At 37.2% G+C, this 20,944-nt stretch overlaps 1 protein-coding gene across 1 annotated transcript in view; it reads right to left on the bottom strand.

Annotated features, from left to right (window-relative positions):
* Nucleotides 1-2,218: 2,218 nt before the first annotated feature.
* The window catches only part of HIKESHI (heat shock protein nuclear import factor hikeshi), a 41,246-nt gene continuing 22,520 nt past the window's right edge, over nucleotides 2,219-20,944 (bottom strand). Inside the window, exons 3-5 of the mRNA XM_054438018.2 lie at nucleotides 10,352-10,503; nucleotides 3,243-3,361; nucleotides 2,219-2,298 (exon numbers count right to left, since the gene is read on the bottom strand). Of these exons, the coding sequence (XP_054293993.1) occupies nucleotides 2,244-2,298; nucleotides 3,243-3,361; nucleotides 10,352-10,503 (326 nt within the window). The 3' untranslated portion in view covers nucleotides 2,219-2,243. The remainder of the gene's footprint in view (nucleotides 2,299-3,242; nucleotides 3,362-10,351; nucleotides 10,504-20,944) is intronic.

Genomic DNA, 20,944 nt, shown 5'->3' with positions numbered 1-20,944 from the left:
GAGGCCAATTAATTCCCACAGGTCCTTTTCTATATTTGAATTTTCTTCGTATCATTAACCTCAGTGTTCATTCTTGTAAAAACTGGATCTTTACCTTAATTAAACAAACATACTTCTGCTACAATTATTACAGCACTGTCAGCAGACAGAATCAAGCTCACCAAGGCAGGGGACAAATGCTGGAGCTATCCTCACTGCACTAGTCAGTTTTCTCCAGATTTTCCAGACTTCTCTATAGGAACCATTTAATTCCTCTGAGAATATGCCCACCTCAAGGAAACAATTCTTGGCTGTCTCCTGTTGTGATAAATATTTATATTTCTACTATCTTCTGTAACCCAATAGGCATTACTTATGTCAACACCAGGTTTTTACCTGCCTCCTGTACACAAACCTACCCTGCATATATAGAATAATTGTTAGATGTTCAGATATTTAAAGCCCTTTTCTTTCCAGCATATCACGTGTCTCCGAGAATAACCAGAAACTTCCAAAATGAGGCAGGTATAGGCTACTCAAGACTCCTCATGCATACTGTGCAAGATACTATTCTAAAAGTAAGAATACTACTAGAAAATGTGGCCCAAAATTTCACTCCCATCATCTGCTCTGGAAGCCCAAGAAACTAGTTTAAATTCACTACCACCCAAGATTATCATGAATAATCATATATTCTTTTGATTTCTTAGCAGACCAAGGAATAGTTTGTGTTTACTTAGTATTTCCTGTTGTATCACTACAAAAATCACTGGGAAGAGGCTACCTGACTGTAGAAGAGGCACAACTGAACTTCAGGATATTTTTTCAGCTTGGGTTTGGCAATCTAGGTCCTTGAATAATCATTTTGCTTCTGGAAATTGTATTGCAATTAGCTGATGTTTTCTGTGCAGAGTATTAAAGACTGTTGTGTAGCCATTGCCAAGTCTCATGATTCAACAATTGCTATGGTTTGAATATTTGTCCCTTCCAAAATTACGCTGAAATTTTAACCCCAATGTGGCAGTACTGAGAGGTGGGGCCTTTAAGAGGTGACTGGATCATGAGGGCTCTGCCCATACGTTAAGTTATCACAGGCGGGGAACTGGTGGCTTTATAAGAAGAGGAAGAGTGACCTCAGCTGGCACAAAAGCTTGCTCAGCCCCCTCACTGTGTGATACCCTGCACTGCCTAAGGACTCTTCAGAGTCTCACCACCAGCAAGAAGGCTCTCACCAGCTGCAGCCCCTTGGCCTTGGAATTCTCAGTCTCCATCATTGTAGGAAAAAAAAAAATCCTTTTCTTTATCAATTACTAACCCAGCGCTTTGGGAGGCTGAAGTAGGAGGATTGCTTGAGCCCAGGAGTTCAAGCCTAGTCTGGGCAACACAGTAAGACTGTGTCTCTGCAAAAACATCAAAAAAATTAGCTGGGTGTGGGGGTGCACGTCTGCGGTCCCAGCTACATGGAAAGCTTGGGGCAGGATGAGCACTTGAGCCCAAGAGGTCATGGCTGGAATAAGCTGTGATCACGCCACTGCACTACAGCCAGGACAACAGAGCAAAAGCTTGTCTTAAAAAAAAAAAAAAAAAATTAAGTCAATAAATTACCCAGTTTTGAGTATTGTTATAATCAACAAAAAATGAACTACTAACCATCCATTAACAAGAAGAATCCTATAGTCTACATATAAATGCCTGCCAGTATTAAATAAAAGCTCACCAATATGGCAATTTTATTAAACTTATATGAATCTGCAGATATAAAAAGTGACAGCCAACCTGTATTAATTGGAAAAACTGACAATCTTAAGAAATAATCTCTGAAAATAATTTTTCCATATTTAAAAATGTATATTTCGTATTTTTTCAAGTCTCCCAAATTTTGAGATAGGTAATTGAAAGGTTAACTACTCCAGCAAACCACTGTTTCATTTCAATAAATGAATGATTACACATGCAATGGTACTTGGCACACTACTGTCCGGAATAGGTTTTATTTTTAAGTAAAAAAATGAATCATAGCCAAAACAAAATGTTTTGCCTCTGAATAGTATTTTGAGCTTAAGGGGAAAAAAGTCTTTAATGATGAACATATTTTCATTTTTCAATGTTTTTAATTTTTAATAAAGATTTTTAATTAAGCTTCAGTCTCTAAGCAGTTTTTAAACTTAGGTTTCATGATCCTTTGACCTCATACTTTTAGATGGAGTCAGTTATCTTCAAAACATGACAAATTTCAGAATCCATTAAAAATTATTTTATTCAAATTATGTTTTCCAAAAGAGAGGGTTCTGTGCTAGTCGTCTTTGAAAGTTTTCATACCTAGAAAAGAAAACACATATATTTACATTCACAAGAAAATTAAAATAGGATCTTTCATTAACTGCCAAATGACTTATCCAAAACAATTTTACATGTCATTTCTAAAAAGCTATAAAAAAACTAAAAAGATAATCTGGAAATGTAATTATTCTTATAAAAAGACAGCAAGCATAGGAATTTAAATATCGGGGCAGTTTTGATTAGCTTTTATCAGAGAGCACAAATCATAAGAAATTTTAGTAATTGTTTATCTTCTGCAAATTTAAGAGCTAGAAGGGACCTAAGGAAAAAAATCAAATTCAACTCCTATTTCCTCATTCCACAGATGAGCAGATGAGAGAAATTTGCTCAGGGTCACATAGCTACATTATGCCAAAATTCAAACCTAGTGCATTCCAATGCTCTCCATGCTACACCATGGTACCACTTCTCAACAAACTGTTCCTAGGCATCCTCCCATCTCTAGGAATACTCAAAGTGAAAAGAAATATCTATAAAACACGGGAAAGTTGGAAAATAGATTCATTAGCCATTCATGTACACGGTGCAGTATAAACTACTCTTGTACCCTAAAGGTACATGTTTATTGTAGATCAAGATTTTCGAAACAACAGAAAAAAAGTTTTGATTGATATTTCAAGTCTCATAGATGGTACTTCTAAATGAAAATACACAAATATTTATAAGCTTTAACAGTGGTCCCTAAAACATAGGCAATTATATTTTCCTGTCTTTATAAATTCATAATGGCTACTATACAACAAAATATTTAGGGTAAGAACTGTTTCTCCTCAGATCTCTACAGTACATACTTTAATGGCATGCAGTGCTGATGTTCATAATAAAAGAATATGTTTAAATGTCAAAAAAGGAATATATTCACAGGCAAAATAGATATTCAGTTATAAAAAGCCTTAATGTTGGAGACAGAAAATGCCTCATACCATTTCAGAACCACATTTGCCGGAATGAACATTTCAGATGGGCTTGGTGTCATCTGGGCCTGAGAGACAGCAAATGATGAAGCAAAATTGTAGAAATTGTCCAACATCTTTTGTGTGAACTGAAAAGTTAATAATAGATTAATGGATTATACTAAATACTTCATTTAGAACTCAATATTTTTAAATTAAAAATGTTCTCACATTAACTTGTTTATAAGGAGTGTCAGTTCTAAGATAGTCTAATGCTGAAAGTTGGCTGGGTGCGGTGGCTCATGCCTGTAATCCCAAAATTTTGGGAGGCTGAGGCAGGAGAATCACTTGAGGCCAGGTGTTCAAGACCAGCCTGTGCAACATAGTGAGGCCCTGTGTCAAAAAAATAAAATTAAATAAATGAATAAAAAAGAATGTTAAGAATAACCATACATACAATGACACTGTGAAATATGCTACTCACTTTGGGGAAAAAAAAAGAAAAAAATTTTTCTTCAAAATATTTTCTTTCATCTCCACGTCTGCATCCACTATGTCCCTCCTCAATTATCACTCTCCTCAAATCAACCTATTTTCTCATATAAAATAGTAACCATCTCTAAGAAGTCTTTTACCTGCCAGAAAGATAAGAGTTTACATATTATAAAGGAGCAACTGGTTATTTCCACTGCTGGAAAGAAGATAAAGGCAGCACTATTCCATTTCCTCTGTTTCCTAATCTGTTTCTTTTCCTTGACTCTTAAATGACCAAATTCACTAACATACTCCAAGTCTCCTTGGTAGAAGCTAGAAGTAAATGGATTCACATTTCCTAGAATCAAATGGGCTTAAGTACTAACCCTAAAAGTAACTGAACTTCTGAAGATAATAATACCTTCTACTCACTCAAAAATAATCTTTCCAGCATCACTTTCTCAAATATACAAAATCAGCCATGCTGTCTCTTCTCTACACAAGAGACTTGGTCTTATTAGGTTTTTTTATTTGGTTGTTGAATAATATGAAGGCAGTATAATCCAAGAGACTCTACTGTGAAGGCACCTGATTAATATCAAAAGTTCAGTAAAGTCACTAACAGTTTGTTCGTTTGTTTTTGAGATAGGGTCCCACTCTTTCACCCAGGCTGGAATGCAGTGGCACAATCACGGCTCACTGCAGCCTTGACCTCCCAGGCTCAAGTGATCCTCCTGCCTCAGCCTCCCAAGTAGCTGAGACTATAAGCATGCACCACCATGGGTAATTTTTTATCTTTTTATAAAGACAGGGTCTCACTATGTCACCCAGGCTGGTCTCAAAATTCTAGGCTCAAGCAATCCTCTCACCTCAGCCTCCCAAAGTGCTAGAGTTACAGGCATGTGCTACTGTACCCAGACTAAAGTCACAACTAAAAGATCAATATTAGGAAAAAAAAAACAGCAGTCCTCCACACCAGTGACAATAATTTTTAAGTGTAACTTACATCTTTAAAAAGATTCCATTCAGAATACAAACAAAGCATTTTCTCCAATACCTAGAAAAAATGCTAAGACAAACTAATAAGATTTTTGTGGAAAATATTATAAAGACTGCTAAGAGACAGAAAAGAAAACAAAAGGACCTATATATACCATGTTCAATGGAAAGATATAACATGTCACATATGGAAAGACAATGTGGTAAAGGTGGCCAATTCTCCCCAAATTAAACCTATGTATCCAATGTTATTACCAACAAAATTGCAACAAGGTTCTTCATGAAACTTGACAAACTATTTCATGAAACTCAACAAGCTGATATAATTATTATGAAGAATACCTATACATATTTGCATGACTGTGAGGAAGAACTTGCCCCACTGGCAAAGAGACAGGCAAATAAACTAATTGGAATAAAAGAGAGAGCCCAGAAATAAACCTAAGCATATATGACAAAGATGCTGTTACTCATGGTAAAAAAAAAAATGGGACTAATTACTCAATTCATGGGGCTAGGACTAGTTTTCCATAAGGGGAAAAATGAGTTTAATTCCCTTACCAGACTGCACACAAACATATTCAAAAAGTAAACCTTAAGGCTTTAAGAACTAAAAGACAACATCTTAGGCTCTGCTTGAGGCCAGGAGTTCGAGACCAGCCTGGGCAACATAGCGAGACCCCCCATCTCTACACACACACACACACACAAAGGGGGAGAGAGAGAGAAGAGAACATCTTTGTATCTTTACATATCAGGATAGAGAAGGATTTCTCAAACATTAAAAAACCCACAAATCCACAAATTATAAAAGAAACAATACATTTATCTATATACAAATATAGTATATCTGTATGTAAAAGTCACTATAAGCAATGTTAAAAGACAAGCACCATGCTCGAAGGAGAAAAATGCAATGTATTTACAAAGGATTATTATCTAGAACACATAAAGGCATCTTAGGTTTTTTTCCCAAAAGACTAAATTTAAAAAGTGCCAAAAGCAATACAACAGAAAATTGGACAAAATATATAAAGTCAATTCCTATAAAAGGAAATACAAACACAGCCCAAAAGTGTGCAAAGATGCTCAATATCACCAGTAATCAAGAAACACAAAGTATGATATTCTAATTTTCATTCATCAGTTTGGCAAAATTTTAAAGGTCTGATAAATGTTAGTGAGAACATATGAAAAAGGAAATGAAAAAAACTGGCTCATTTATACAATGGCACACTATGTAGCAATCAAAAAGTATATTCCATGTATCAACATAGATAAATATTTAAAATAATAAGTAAACAACAGCAAGTTATACAGAATAATACTACTTATATTCATTTTTAAAACATACAGAAGAACAAATCAACAAGAAGGAAAAACAAAGGATTCAACACAGAAGAGAAACAAAAAGAATTTCTGTAGTAATGGTGAAAGGAAATAATACCTTGTCTATGGCTATACAATAGGTCCAGAGAATAGTCAATCAACAGTAGAACAAAAAAGAAAGGACAGTCTGGGCAACATAATGAGGCCCCATCTCTATAAAAAATTAAAAAGTTAGGTGGGTTTGGTGATGCTTGCTTGTAGTCCCAGCTACTCGTGGGAGCCCAGGAGTTTGAGGCTGCAGTGAGCTGTGATTGCACCACTGCGCTCCAGCCTAGGCGACAGAGCGAGACCTTGTCTCAAAAAAAAAAAAAGGAGAATTCCAAGTGGAATGTTTCCAACACCAATTTAAAACTGATATGTTTAAATAAACTGAATGAGAATTTACACTTAGTAGAGTTTGAGCATAAATTAGAAGTACAAACATAGAAATCTATGCAAAGGAAAAAAATGAGGAAAAATGAAAAGTTATACAAGAAAAGAAATGTAATCATTGTACCACACATAGCTCAGTTCTGAAAAATATTTACCTCCTCATAATATTGTAGATTTTTAATACTGATTTAACAAAAATGTATACTGATAAGGTGGGGAGAAAAGAAGTGTGTACATGTTGGGAAGCAGGGAAGTGAGAGAGTTTCATCATGTCTTATATTAGTAAATAAATAGAAAACATCTATAACAGAAAAACTAACAGATTAAGCAAGGTTTTTTCTGATATATGGAAATAATAGACACTAGGAAAAATAGATTAAAAGGGGGGAGGGGAGTTGAAGATCATAGCTTCTAAGGAACAGAATAGAAGTAGAATGTAAGAGTCATAACAGAGGACAGCTGTTTCACATATTAAACTATTTGAGGCTGGGCACGGTGGCTCACACCTGTAATCCCAACACTTTGGGAGGCCAAGGTGGATGGATCACGAGGTCAGGAGTTCGAGACCAGCCTGACCAACATGGTGAAACCCTGTCTTTACTAAAAATACAAAAATTAGCCAGGCCTGGTGGCGCATGCCTGTAACCCCAGCTACTTGGGAGGCTGAGACAGGAGAATTGCTTGAACCCGGGAGGCAGAGGTTGCAGGAGCCGATATCGTGCCATTGCACTCCAGCCTGGGCAACAGAGTGAGACTCCATCTCAAAAAAACTATTTGACTAATATCCAGAATCTACAAAGAACTTAAACAAATTTGCAAGAAAAAAACAACCCCATCAAAAAGAGGGCAAAGGATGTGAACAGACACTTCTGAAAAGAAGACATTTATGCAGCCAACAGACACATGAAAAAATGCTCATCATCACTGGTCATCAGAGAAATGCAAATCAAAACCACGATGAGATACCATTTCACAACAGTTAGAATGGCGATCATTAAAAAGTCAGGAAATAACAGATGCTAGAGAGGATGTAGAGAAATAGGAATGCTTTTACACTGTTGGCTGGCGTATAAACTAGTTCAACCATTGTGGAAGACAGTGTGGCGATTCCTCAAGGATCTAGAACTAAGAAATACCATTTGACCCAGTGATCCCATTACTGGGTATACACCCAAAGGATTATAAATCATGCTGCTATAAAAACACATGCACATGTATGTTTACTGCGGCACTATTCACAATAGCAAAAACTTGGAACCAACCCAAATGTCCACCAATGATAGACTGGATTAAGAAAATGTGGCACATATACACCATGGAATACTATGCAGCCATAAAAAAGGATGAGTTCAAGTCCTATGCAGGGACATGGATGAAGCTGGAAACCATCATTCTGAGCAAACTATCACAGGGACAGAAAACCAAACTCCACATGTTCTCACTCATAGGTGGGAATACAACAATGAGAACACTTGGACACTGGGCGGGGAACATCACACACGGCGGGGGGAGGGCGGGCCTGTCGTGGGGTGGGGGACGGGGGAGGGATAGCATTAGGAGAAATACCTAATGTAAATGACGAGTTAATAGGTGCAGCAAACCAACATGGCACATGTATACGTATGTAACAAACCTGCACGTTTTGCACATGTACCCTATAACTTAAAGTATAATAAAAAAAAAACTATTTGACTATTTAAACCAAATATATGTAATACTCATAAAAATTTGGAGTAACTAAGTAATTAAATTAGAAACATGTTTGAAGCAGATACAGATAGTACTATACATATTTTGTGGATACACAGGAATTTTTTTAAGTACTAAAATATGAATAGGAAAGATATAAAAAGTTAGAAGGTAAAAGGGAGGAAGAGAAGCAGGCAGCAGTGGGCTATACCTATAATGCCTTAATTTATTTTTTAAAAATCAGTGGCAAATAAGACAAAATATAACAGTTAAATCCAGGGGGAAGACAATGGAAGTCTTAATATATACCCCACCATAAAGAGAGCTCTGTAAAGACAGGTGTTATTCTGTTTTGTGGACCTATTTGTATCTATGCATGCTTAGAAATGCCTGGTACAGGCTGGGCACGGTGGCTCATGCCTGAAATCCCAGCACTTTGGGAGGCCAAGGCGGGCGGATCAGGAGGTCAGGAGATCGAGACCATCATGGCTAACACGGCGAAACCCCATCTCTACTAAAAAATACAAAAAAAATTAGCTGGGCCTAGTGGCAGGCGCCTGTAGTCCCAGCTACTTGGGAGGCTGAGGCAGGAGAATGGCGTGAACCCAGGAGGCGGAGCTTGCAGTGAGCCGAGATCACGCCACTGCACTCCAGCCTGGGCAACAGAGTGAGACTCCGTCTCAAAAAAAAAAGAAAAAGAAAAAAAGACATGCCTGGTACAGAGTAGTTACATAATAACTATTTGTGGAAAATATAAGTTACTCTATTTTCTCTGTATTTAAAATATTTCATAATACATTTAATTAAAACTATAGTTTTATTTTAAAAACTCAAATAATTTATAAACATGTACAGTAAAAAAGTCTTCTTACCCTTCTCCAGGGATAACATTTTAATGTGTATTTTCCAGACACTTTTTAAATTTTGTCTACACAGGATACTATGATTATTTTATAGTTTGTTTTCAGCACAGCAGTTTATTTGTAAAATTATGGGAAAAAAAACATTTTTGAGACCCAGAGTCTGTCATTCTCAATTCAGTCCATTTTCAAAGATGTGACAAATCTACCTTTACATTCATGACCACAACCTTCAAAAGTGCGCCTCTGGTACTGCCAGGCAAACATATGGTTTCCCTAATCCATTCACTCCTCTGCTAGAAGACTTATTTAATAGTCTTTTTTTATTTCAATTTCTACTACCTCAATCTTAGCTGATGATCGTCCTTTCTATTTCACTAAGCAAGAAGAAATCAGGAGAGAGACTGCACAAGTTCTCATCACCACATCTATCAGCCTCCTGAATCTGTACCCATATATCCATTATCCTGTCTAAAGTGAACACCTCCATATATGCTGCTATTTTCTACTCAAGGACACTGCTTTAGCAGTTCTCCTTGCTCTCCGACATCATCAATTTTTCCTCTTGACAATAGGCTAAGAAGTCAGGAACAGAAAGACAAATAGAATGATTGATCTCACTTATATGCGGAATCTAGAAGTTGAACTTGCAGAAGCAGAGAGTAGAATGGTAGTTGCCAGGGGGTGAAGAGTGGAGGGGAAGGGAAAATGAGGACATGATGGTCAAAGGGCACAAAGTTTCAGTTCAATGGAAAGAATAAATTCTGAAAATCTGTTGTACAGCATGGAGAATACAGTTACTAATAATGTATACTTGTAATTTGCTAAGAGATCAGATCTTAACTGTTCTCTACAAAAAAATGATGACTGTGTGAGGTGACAGATATGTTAAGTAGCTTGATTTTATTTCAAAATATAGGCTGGGTGCGGTGGCTCACACCTGTAATCCCAGCACTTTGGGAGGCCGAGGCAGGCAGATCACCTGAGGTCTGGAGTCCAAGACTAGCCTGGCCAACAGGGCAATACCCTGTCTCTACTAAAAAAAAAAAAAAAAACTTAGCCGGGTGTGTGGTGACATGTGCCTGTAGTCCCAGCTACTCAGGAGACTGAGGCAGGAGAATCGCTTGAACCCGGGAGGCGGAGATAGCAGTCAGTCGAGATTGCGCCACTGCACTCCAGCCTGGGCAATAGAGCAAGACTCCATCTCTCAAAAACAAAATAAAACAAAACAAAATGTAAACATGTATCAAAAACATCACATTGTATACCCTAAGTTATATATGATTTTAACTCGTATATTATACCTTAATAAAGCAGTGGAGGGGGAGGTAAAGAATGAAATGTATGTTGCATTACCTGAGTGAATGAGTCAACTGAGGATACAGCAGCATTACCTACAGGAGTCTGCTGAGCCATACTGTCCAATAATTCCACTGAAATTCCAATCTGAGCAACAGATGGAGTTCGGACAATATTCATGGCTCCAAAAGGATGTTGGCTTCCTTCTCCTGCAAGAAATTAACATATGCCACACATTTCAAATTAAACTTGTAGTCACACAATTTCCTTTGTAAATTTGTAAAGAACCTCTGATTTATATACATGAAAAAGTTTTCTTATGTCCAAGTTTGTCCCTCTTTTCAGATAAATGCAAAAGGCTACTTAGTTTTTAGCATATTAACAAAGAATAAAAGAACTAAAAGTTTCCCACCAGAAAAATAGCTGTTACATTTCTGAAATGTATTGAAACTACTGCAGCTAGACACAGACAGTAACAGAGTGTGGGAAAAATAATTAATAGAGAAGACTCTCTTTAGCATTCCTTATAGAGCAGGTCTGCCAGCAATGACTTAGTTTTTGTTTATTTAGGAAAGTATTTCTCCTTCATCTCTAAAGACAGTTTTCTGAATATATAATTCCTGGTTGACAGCTTTTTTTTTTTTTTTCCTTTCAGAACTCTGAATATGCCAATCCACTACCGTCTAGAAGACTATGGGGTCTCTGATGAGAAATCAGCTATTAATCTTATCAAGGATCCTTGTATGTGATGAGTTACTTCTCTTGATGCTTTCAACATTCTCTCTTTACCTTTTGACAGTTTGATTATCATGTGTCTTGGTGTAGTTTATCCTACTTGGAGTTTCTTGAGCTTCTTAAATGTGGTTAATGTTTTTCCTCAAATTTGAGAAGTTTCTGAGCATTATTTATTTAAATATTGTTTTAGTCTGTTCAGGCTGCTATAACAAAACACCATAAACTGGGTAGCTTATAAACATTGGAAATTTATTTCTCACAGTTCTGGAGGCTGGGAAGTCCAGGATCAAGGAACTGGCAGATTTGGTATCTGGTGAAGGTCCATTTTCTGGTTCAGACAGTGCCTTCTCACTGTGTTCTCACATGGTAGTAGGGCAAGTGATCTTCTTATTACTCTTAAGAGTGGTAATCCCATTCATGAGGGCTCTCCCATGACCCAGTCACTATCCAAGTCCCTACCTCCCAATACCTTGGGGGTTAGGACCTCATCATATAAAAAGACACAAATGAATTTCAGACCATAGCAAATATTCTTTCCAGCCCCCTTGCCTTTCCATATGTTACTCTCATTACCCTGTGTCTGCTGTGCATGTTGGTGCACTTGAGGGTGTCTCACAGGTCTCTAAGGGTCTGCTTTTCAAACTGGATATTCCAATTAATTTATCTTCGACTTCACTGATTCTTTCTTCTGTCTACTCAATTCTGCTATCTAAGCCCTTTAGTGAACCATTCAGTTACTGTACTTTTCAGCTATAAACTGTTTAGTTCCTTTTTATAATTTCTATATTGATATTCTCTATTTGATGATGTATCATTCTCCTGGTTTCCTTTAGCAATTTGAGCATAATAAAGACAGCTTACTTAAAGTCTTTGTCTGTGCTTCCTTGGGGGAAGTTTCTGTTCGTTTCGTCTGTATAAGAGCCTTACTTTGTTTCTTTGTATGTTTGAAAATTTTTCGTAGAAAACTGGACATTTTGAATAGTACAATGTGACAACGCTATAAATCAGATGTTTCCACCTTCTAGGGGTTTGTTGTTGCTGTTTGTCGTAGTTGTTTCCTCATTTAATGACTTGCCTGAACTAATTTTGTAAAGTCTGTTTCTTTGTTATATGTGGCCAGTGAAGTCTCTGTTCCATTAGTTAGTAGTCTGCTAGTGATTAAAAAGAAATTTCCTTAAACCTCTGCAACCAAAAAATTCTGCCAGTCTTTGCAGATGGGCTCTGCGTGTTGGGACATGCCTTCAGTATTCAGCCAGGCAGTTTATAACTCCACCTTAGTCTTCACTTCCTGCTTGTGCAGAGACTTAAAGTGAGCCAGAAGAGAGAGCTCTGGGTTTTCTCGGGTCTTTCCTGAGCATACATAAAGCTCTGGGAATGCACGTACCCTTCTAGATTACCAAGAGTATGTCAGAGAATTCCAAAGCCCTTATTCCCCAAAGCATCTCATTCCCAACCTTTCTAGTTAGTTTTGGTTTACTCCAACTGTTTTCCTTTGCCTCAGGCAACAGTAACTAAAACATATGTCTGTAAATACTTTTAACAAACACCCCCAAGGTAGATACTTTTCCATCAAGAGTTCCAAGTTAAGTGACATAAAGGCAGACCTCTTTTTTTTTAAACAGTCTTCTAGCAAGCCACCAGACAGATGAAAACAAGTTAATTACAATTCTTTCTGAATTAGGTCTATCCTGCTCCCTGTATCAGTACCAGGAATGGAGATTGTTATTTTCAAGGCTATCACTGAGCTGAGAAGCAGATGGGACCAGGGTAGCCAAATGCCAAAAAGCTCACTGTTCTTACTGAGATTCAGTGTATTTTCTTGATTAAGTGTTCCCCTGATTGCTACAAGCTTTTGGTTACCAGAGTTCCAAAAAAGTTGATTCTGGGTCAGACACAGTTGCTCATATCCTGTAATCCCAACACTTTCCGAGGCTGAGACAGGAGGATTGCTTGAGCCCAGAAGTTTGAGACCAGCCTGGGCAACATGGGAGACCCCGTCTCTACAAAAGTTAGCCAGGCGAGGTGGTACATGCTTGCAGTCCTAGCTACTTGGGAGGTCGAGGTGGGAGGATCACTTAGGCCTAGGAGATTGAGACTACAGTGAGCTGTGATCTTCTGACAGTGTTGTTGTTGCTTTTATGGAAGACTGGATTTTCTGGAGCTCCTTACTCTACCATTTGATTTCTTTTAAATCTAGAATTATGCTAAAATCCAGAAAACATATCATTATCAAAGCATATCATCAAATAGATGCAAAAATAATAAATTATAAATCATAATACAAAAACAGAAGAGCAAGCAAAATATATGACCTAGTCCTAATATAAAAAACAAATGTAAATTAGATCAAGTTCTTTAAAACACTGTTAACAGTAAATGCAGCAGCTAATTTTTTTTAAGACTCTTTCTCAAAGCATCCCTCCTCCATGTAAATCAAGAGCCTAACACAAAACACAACTCAGAGGAAAAATTCCTACAGGGAGCTAGTTCTTTATTGTCAGTATACAAGGAAAAGCAGTCACCACCATCATTTGTTATTTGCATCTAATGGAAACTTTACACACACACACACACACACACACACACACACACACACATATTTTACAAAGAATGTTGAGAAGAATCAGGAAATAGCGGAAAACAACTTTATTAGATTTTTTCTAAGTATTTAAGTACAGCAAATCCAGATAGTCATTACACATTTTCCTTGTTTTTAAGATATAGCCGAAATGGGCTATGTCCTGTGAATACAACTGTCCATCAACCATCATTGATAAACATGGAACACATCCATCTTATGGAACACATCCATTTTATAAATTTCATAAGTCAGATATCTAATATTAAAGTTATAGCTTATGATTGTATCTTGTTCTTTTTTTGGCATCTACATTGCCATAATATAATACCTGAAAGCTTGAAGTTTTGAAGCCTTTAACAGCTCATAATTTGTTGAAGTAAGGATGGCTATCCTCTGATCTATATTTTGCAAAATATTTTCATTTTTAGATTTATAACCATTATTTAGAATGATCAAGCCAATGATTGTTTTTTCATTCCTACACCTATTTCATTCCAATCACTTCTGTATACACCCCTGCTTTCAGCATTTGTCTACTTATAAAACCATATCCAGTCTATTTTGGAGCACAAATATAAGAGATAAAAGAATAGCAGAACACATCCTTTACTACTTGTCCATGATGAAATATTATGTGAGAAATTCCTTCTTCTTAAATGACTGAGTAGAATACCATATTTCTTTTCTTTTCTTTTTTCTTTTTTTTTTTTTTGGTTGTTGTTGAGACAGAGTCTCACTCTGTTGCCCAGGCTAGAGTGCAGTAGGACGATCTTGGCTCACTGCAAACTCCGCCTCCTGGGTTCAAGCAATTCTCATGCCTCAGCCTCCCGAGTAGCTGGGATTACAGGCCTGTGCAACTACGCCCGGCTAATTTTCAAATTTTTAGTGGAGACGGGGTTTCACCATGTTGGCCAGGCCAATCTGGAACTCCTGACCTCAAGTGATGCACCCATCTCAGCCTCCCAAAGTGTTGGGATTACAGACATAAGCCACCACACCCAGCCTCATATTTTCTCTTGATCCTTAAAAATACACTGTTCAATCATCAAATTTTTAGTTGAGAAAACTCAGATAATGAGATCTTATTTGAAGATTCATAGTAGGTAATTTTGCTTATATGATCCACTTTACCATCATCATCAGTGTAGAATTTACCTTTCAGTGTTCATTTTCTGATTTGTCTAATAATTGTGAAACTTCTTCCTCTGTCCATTTTCTTCTCTTTGCCATTATGAACAAAATATTTAAAAGTATGAATTTACATTCTGTTCAATAAAAGCTAAAAAGAGACCATAAACATGGTGTCTCCAGTCTCCTTTTATATTACTTAAAAGATGGCATAATCTTTTGGGCAATGCAACATGAAAATTGAAGGTTAATGCAATGACAAACCAAGGCCCACAGGCCAAATCGGTCCCACGACCTGTTTTGTATGACGTGGGAGCTAAGAATGGTTTTTAAATATTTAAAGGGTTGTTTAAGAATAATATGCCACAGAGATCAAGTGTGGCCCACAATACCTACAATATTTTCTAACTCATCCTTCACAAAAAAGTTTGCCAACTTCTATTCTAGCTAATTCCAACATTTTTCTTTTTTTATTTTCGCCCCCTTTTTGTAAGTATAGTTTTGATGAGTACTGATAAAATAATTTCCTGGATGAAATAACAAAATGCTTCAATATATAGGTAAAGTAAGACCAGTAATATCCCCAGATGCTTCTTAGATTTACAAAGTGGTCCATATGGTAATTCCAAGATAAAATGAGTTTTATTCTATTAAAAAACATATAAGTAAATGTTATCTCTATTCTTTATTTTTTTTTCCTCTCTGTTCTTTAAGACCTCTACAAAAGAATAAAACTCATGAAGTACCAATCCTTCTAATGGGTAAAAATGCTCAAAAGGGAAATTTAAAAATTAAAAGTCCACTGCTTGAGATGTCTGTAAGTGTGCATAGCAGCAAAGAGATGAGGACTAAAGAAAACAGTTATGGGCCGGGCACGGTGGCTCACGCCTGTAATCCCAGCACTTTGCAAGGCCAAGGCGGGCAGATCACAAGGTCAGGAGATCGAGACCATCCTGGCTAACACAGTGAAACCCCGTCTCTACTAAAAAAATTAAAAAAAATTAGCCAGGCATGGTGGCAGGCGCCTGTAGTCCCAGCTACTCGGGAGGCTGAGGCAGGAGAATGGCATGAACCCAGGAGGTGGAGCGCCACTGCACTCCAGCCTGAGCGACAGAGCAAGACTCAGTCTCAAAAAAAAAAAGGAAAAGAAAACAGTTATGGCAAAAGGAAGGAATACACTATGCAGTAGCATTTCACGATGATGACATAGCTAAAAAACTACACAGAAACAACTTAAATATGCCTGCTTGAAAGCATTCCTAGTATTGAATATACAAATTTAGAAATCTGTATTTCTAAAAACTCCCTGCTTCATTTCTATTGATACCTAGACAAACCTGAAATTACATTTTCACTAATGTATATTCTAAGAGCTATGTGACTCTCAAAGGTTTACCAATAATTTTAAACCAGATAAAAATACAATTTATGTGATATCATAGTATGTCTGAAATGTACTTAATGAAGCAAAGTATCTAAAGTCCATCACTGTCCTCTATAGAGCACAAAATAAAAAATATAAAACATCCCTGTTCTCAAAGAGCTTACACCCTAATGTGGCGGGGGAGGGAGGGCAGTTAACAGTCACTTAACCATTCTGAACTGGTTTCATTATCTGGGTAATTTCTTTTCTTTTTGAGACAGAGTCTAGCTTTGTTGCCCAGGCTGGAGTGCTGTGGTGCAATCTTAGCTCACTGCAACCTCTACCTCCCAGGTTCAGGTGATACTCCTGCCTCATATTCCTGAGTAGCTGAAATTACAGGTGTGTGCCACCACGCCCAGCTAATTTTTGTGTTTTTAGTAGAGATGGGGTTTCACAATGTTGGCCAGGCTGGTCTCGAACTCCTGATCTCAAATGATCCACCCGCCTCGGCCTCCCAAAGTGCTGGGATTACAAGCATGAGCCACTGCACCTGGCCCTATCTGGGTAATTTCTAACATCCTTTCTAGTGCTGACATTCTATGATTTTTCGAAAATATAATTTATTGAGTACCAACTGTGTACAAGGTACTACTATGCATTTGTGTACATTATCCCTAATAAAAAAAAAAACTTGCAATGCAGGTATTATCTCCATTTTACCTGAATTCTCTGTAATTAAAGGTCTTGGTCAAGATGATACAACCAGTAATGAGTATCACTGAGATCCATAACAAAGCATATCACTATTCATAGCTGTTACAGGTTTTAACAGATATTTATGTTGCTATAAGTGGAAACCAATATTCAGTTGACCCTCTATCTGAATACTGAAAAGACTACCAAGTTTTCTCATGCATCTGACAATTTATGATACTGCTAAGGCTAGAAACTACTTTCAGAACTTTGGTAAGATATTTTAAGAAAAAAAATTTCAAGAAGTACTGACAGTACAAATATAGAACTAGAAAAAAATACTTTAGGTACCAGTGATTTCTAATTCGTCAGAAAAGCAGGCTAAGGCTAGTCAAAGAACTTCACTGAGACTTAGGTAGTCCACTGAGAAAATTCTCAGGACAACCTGGACCTGATCATGAAATGCTTCTGTGGACCAGATTAAATCAAAATAAAAGTGAGTAACCTAACCATATAAATAACTAAATAGTAATGGATTAAACACCCTACTTAAAAAGCAGAGACAAGAATAAGTTAAAAAAAGAAAAGGCAGCACCACACTACATGCTATTTAAGAGACAGAGATTTACATTAAAAGTAAAAGGTAAAAGTATGTTATAAAGGAAATTCATGTTAAAAGAAAAAATATAGCATGTAAACACTATAAGAAGCTACAAGAAACACTATAAGAAAGAGATTTACATTAAAAGTAAAAGGTAAAAGTATGTTATAAAGGAAATTCATGTTAAAAGAAAAAATATAGCATGTAAACACTATAAGAAAGCTGGGGAAGCTATAAATTTTAGATGAAGCAGACTTTGAGACAGTATTATTACTGGAGATAAAAGACATTTCATATTGGTAAAAGAAACAGTTCATCAATTTATACAAACTCAGAAAGCAAAGGAAGAAAAAAACATTGTTATGCATTTATGTTTATCTCATTGCACTCTTACCACTTCTATTCAAAATGGTGTTTGAAGGCCTAGACAACACCATAAGGCAAAAAGAAAAAAAAAAAGAAATCACAGGCATAAAAATTGAAAATAAAGAAGTAAAAAGGTTTTTTCATAGACACGATTATCTGTACAGAAAATCCTAAAGCTACTAGAGCTAATTAGGGAGTTTAACAAGATATTCAATACATATTATACCCTTTTCTTCATCCTTCAGGATACAAAGCCAATATACAAAAATCAATTGTACTTCTATAATACTAGCAACAAATAATTGGAAATTTAAAAAGTTTTGAGATTTAGAAAAAAAGCCAAAATGCCCAACAAGGAATGGGTAATCAAACCACAGCTTACCAACAAAATATAATTCTAGACTACCAATTTAAAACAAATAGGAAAAAAAGTGGGTGGACTAATCCTCCAGATCACTGTTTCTGAAAGCTTTTTTTTTTTTTTTTTAACTCATCAGGCTTTCCTTTTAAATAAAGATAAAAATCTCATCTTCTTTTCCCATCTTAACTCATCTAAACATAAGAATGTATCTGTTTATCACTTTACTTGGTTAATAGGAAAGGAATGGAGGAGAGGAAAGGGTAACTAAACATTTAATACTTTTGGAACCCATCAAAATTTCATAACCCATTATGAGGTAATATTAAGTAAAAATGGCAGAAAACAGCAGTCACAAGCATGTGAGGAGTGTGCGTGCGCACACACACACACACACAAAAACACAATGGAAAGAAATGTGGGGCCGAGCGCAGTGGCTCACGCCTGTAATCCCAGCACTTTGGGAGGCCAAGGCAGGTGGATTACTCAAGACCAGGAGTTCAAGACCAGCCTAGCCAACATGGTGAAACCTCGTTGCTACTAAAAATATAAAATAGGGTCAGGCGTGCTGGCTTATGCCTGTAATCCCAGCACTTTGGAAGGCCGAGGCAGGAGGATCACGAGGTCAGGAGTTCAAGACCAGCCTGGCAAAGATGGTGAAACCCCATCTCTACTAAAAAGACAAAAATTAGCCGGGCGTGGTGGCAGTTACCTGTAATCCCAGCTACTCAGGAGGCTGAGGCAGAGAATTGCTTGAACCTGGGAGGCAGAGGTTGCAGTGAGCATACAACTCCAAAAGGTTGCATGCCACTGCACTCCAGCCTGGGCAACAGAGTGAGACTCCATCTCAAAAAAAAAAAAAAAAAAAAAATTAGCTGCGCATGGTGGTGCGTGCCTGTAGTCCCAGCTACTCAGGAGGTTGAGGCACAAGAATCACTTGAACCCAGGAGGCAGAAGTTGTAGTGAGCTGAGATCGTGCCACTGCACTCCAGCCTGGGTGACAAAGTGAGACTCCATCTCAAAAAAAAAAAAGAAAATAAATGTAAATATTGTTATCTCCTTAAATTTACTTTAGGAAAGGAAAATACTACACTTAGAATAGTAAACGAAAAATCTGAGTATCTACATCCTAATCCCTGCTCTATTTCAGGAATAATAAAAACTTTCTAGATTTCAAGAGCCTTAACAGTAAAATTAAGGAATGAATTATTTTAGGGCCTTTCATTCTAATATTTCATGGCTTTCTGTTATACTTGGCAGGGATATGCTCTATTAGTTTTTCATGTAGTACGAAGTACACTGTATCTTTACTAAGATTCTAAAAACTGTCATGACAATCATGATCCATTACCCATTCAGGATCCTTCCTCCTATACCATTTGTTTTAAAGGCCATTTTAATCCAGGAACTTAGTTCCACTTCTAGGAGTTTCTTCTACAGAAATACAGTACTAGAAACTATGTACAAAGATATGTGTAAGAATATTTATTGTAGCATTGCTAGTAAAACAATTAAAAAATGGAAACCCAGATTTCCATTAATAGGGAATTAAAGTACAGTATTGCCATATAACATATACCTGTTTGAAAGCAGCAGATCTATGCATACCCACTAAAAGTTAGCAGACTCTCTGAGCAAAAAAATTAACTTCTCTGAAATTCAGTGTCTTGAAAACCAGAGGCTTGGCTGGGTAGCTCACGCCTTTAATCCCAGCACTTTGAGAGGCCAGGGCGAGCGGATCACAAGGTCAGGAGATCGAGACCATCCTGGCCAAGACGGCGAAACCCCCTCTCTACTAAAAATACAAAAAATTAGCTGGGCGTGGTGGCAGGCGCTTGTGGTCCCAGCTACTCGGGAGGCTGAGGCAGGAGAATGGTGTGAACCCGGGAGGCGGAGCTGGCAGTAAGCCGAGATTGCGCCACTACACTCTAGCCTGGGCGACAGAGCGAGACTCCATCTCAAAAAAAAAAAAAAAAAAAAAAAAAAGGAAAACCAGAGGCTTATTAACACGAACCTCTTAAGGTTGCTGTGAAAAATAAATATAATACATATGAAAACCTAGAACACTGCATTACACATAGCAGATATTCAATATATGCTACCCTTTCATTCATTTTTCAATCATTATAACACCTTCCTAATTGGTTTCCCTGCCTCTAATCTTAATAAGATTCCCCAAGCCATTCCAGACAATTATTTTCCCAAAAAACCATTTTGTTTTGTTTTGGTTTGGTTTTAGAGAAGAGATGTCACTATGTTGACCCACGCCAGTCTCAAACTCCTAGGCTCAAGCAATCCTCCCACCTCAGCCTCCCAAGTAGTTAGGACTACAGGCAGACGCCACCATGCCCAGCTCTAAAACACCATATTAAGATCTTGCTCAAACACTTGCTTACAAGAAAAAACTTAAACCCCTCATAGCATGACCATCCATACAACAGTCCCAATTTACCTTTAAAACCTCACCTTTCACTCCACCCAAACAGGAACCTATCATGCCACCCTTAAAAGTCTCCTCCTCACTGTCACTTGAAGATGAACTGCATATTTCTAGTTTTATGACTTTAATCATCTCCAAGTGTGATTCCCATCCACCCACTTCCATCCCATCCAATCTTACTCATATTTCAAGTTCATGCTCCAGTCTAATCTTCCATAGAGACATTCTCATTTATCTCAGCTCACTATTCTGTCTCCTCTGAACAATGTCTTGGTGTGATATTTAATATTCACACACACATGCAGATGCTGAAAGTAGGCATCAAGTAGATGTTCAATAATTACCTGATGAATGAGAACACAACAAAGTCTTAACTACATAAACA

This window comes from Pongo pygmaeus, chromosome 9, assembly GCF_028885625.2.
Source record: "Pongo pygmaeus isolate AG05252 chromosome 9, NHGRI_mPonPyg2-v2.0_pri, whole genome shotgun sequence".
Lineage (NCBI taxonomy): Eukaryota > Metazoa > Chordata > Mammalia > Primates > Hominidae > Pongo > Pongo pygmaeus.
The sequence above is the reverse complement of the archived record's forward strand: the minus strand, read 5'-3'. Positions and strand labels throughout refer to the sequence as shown.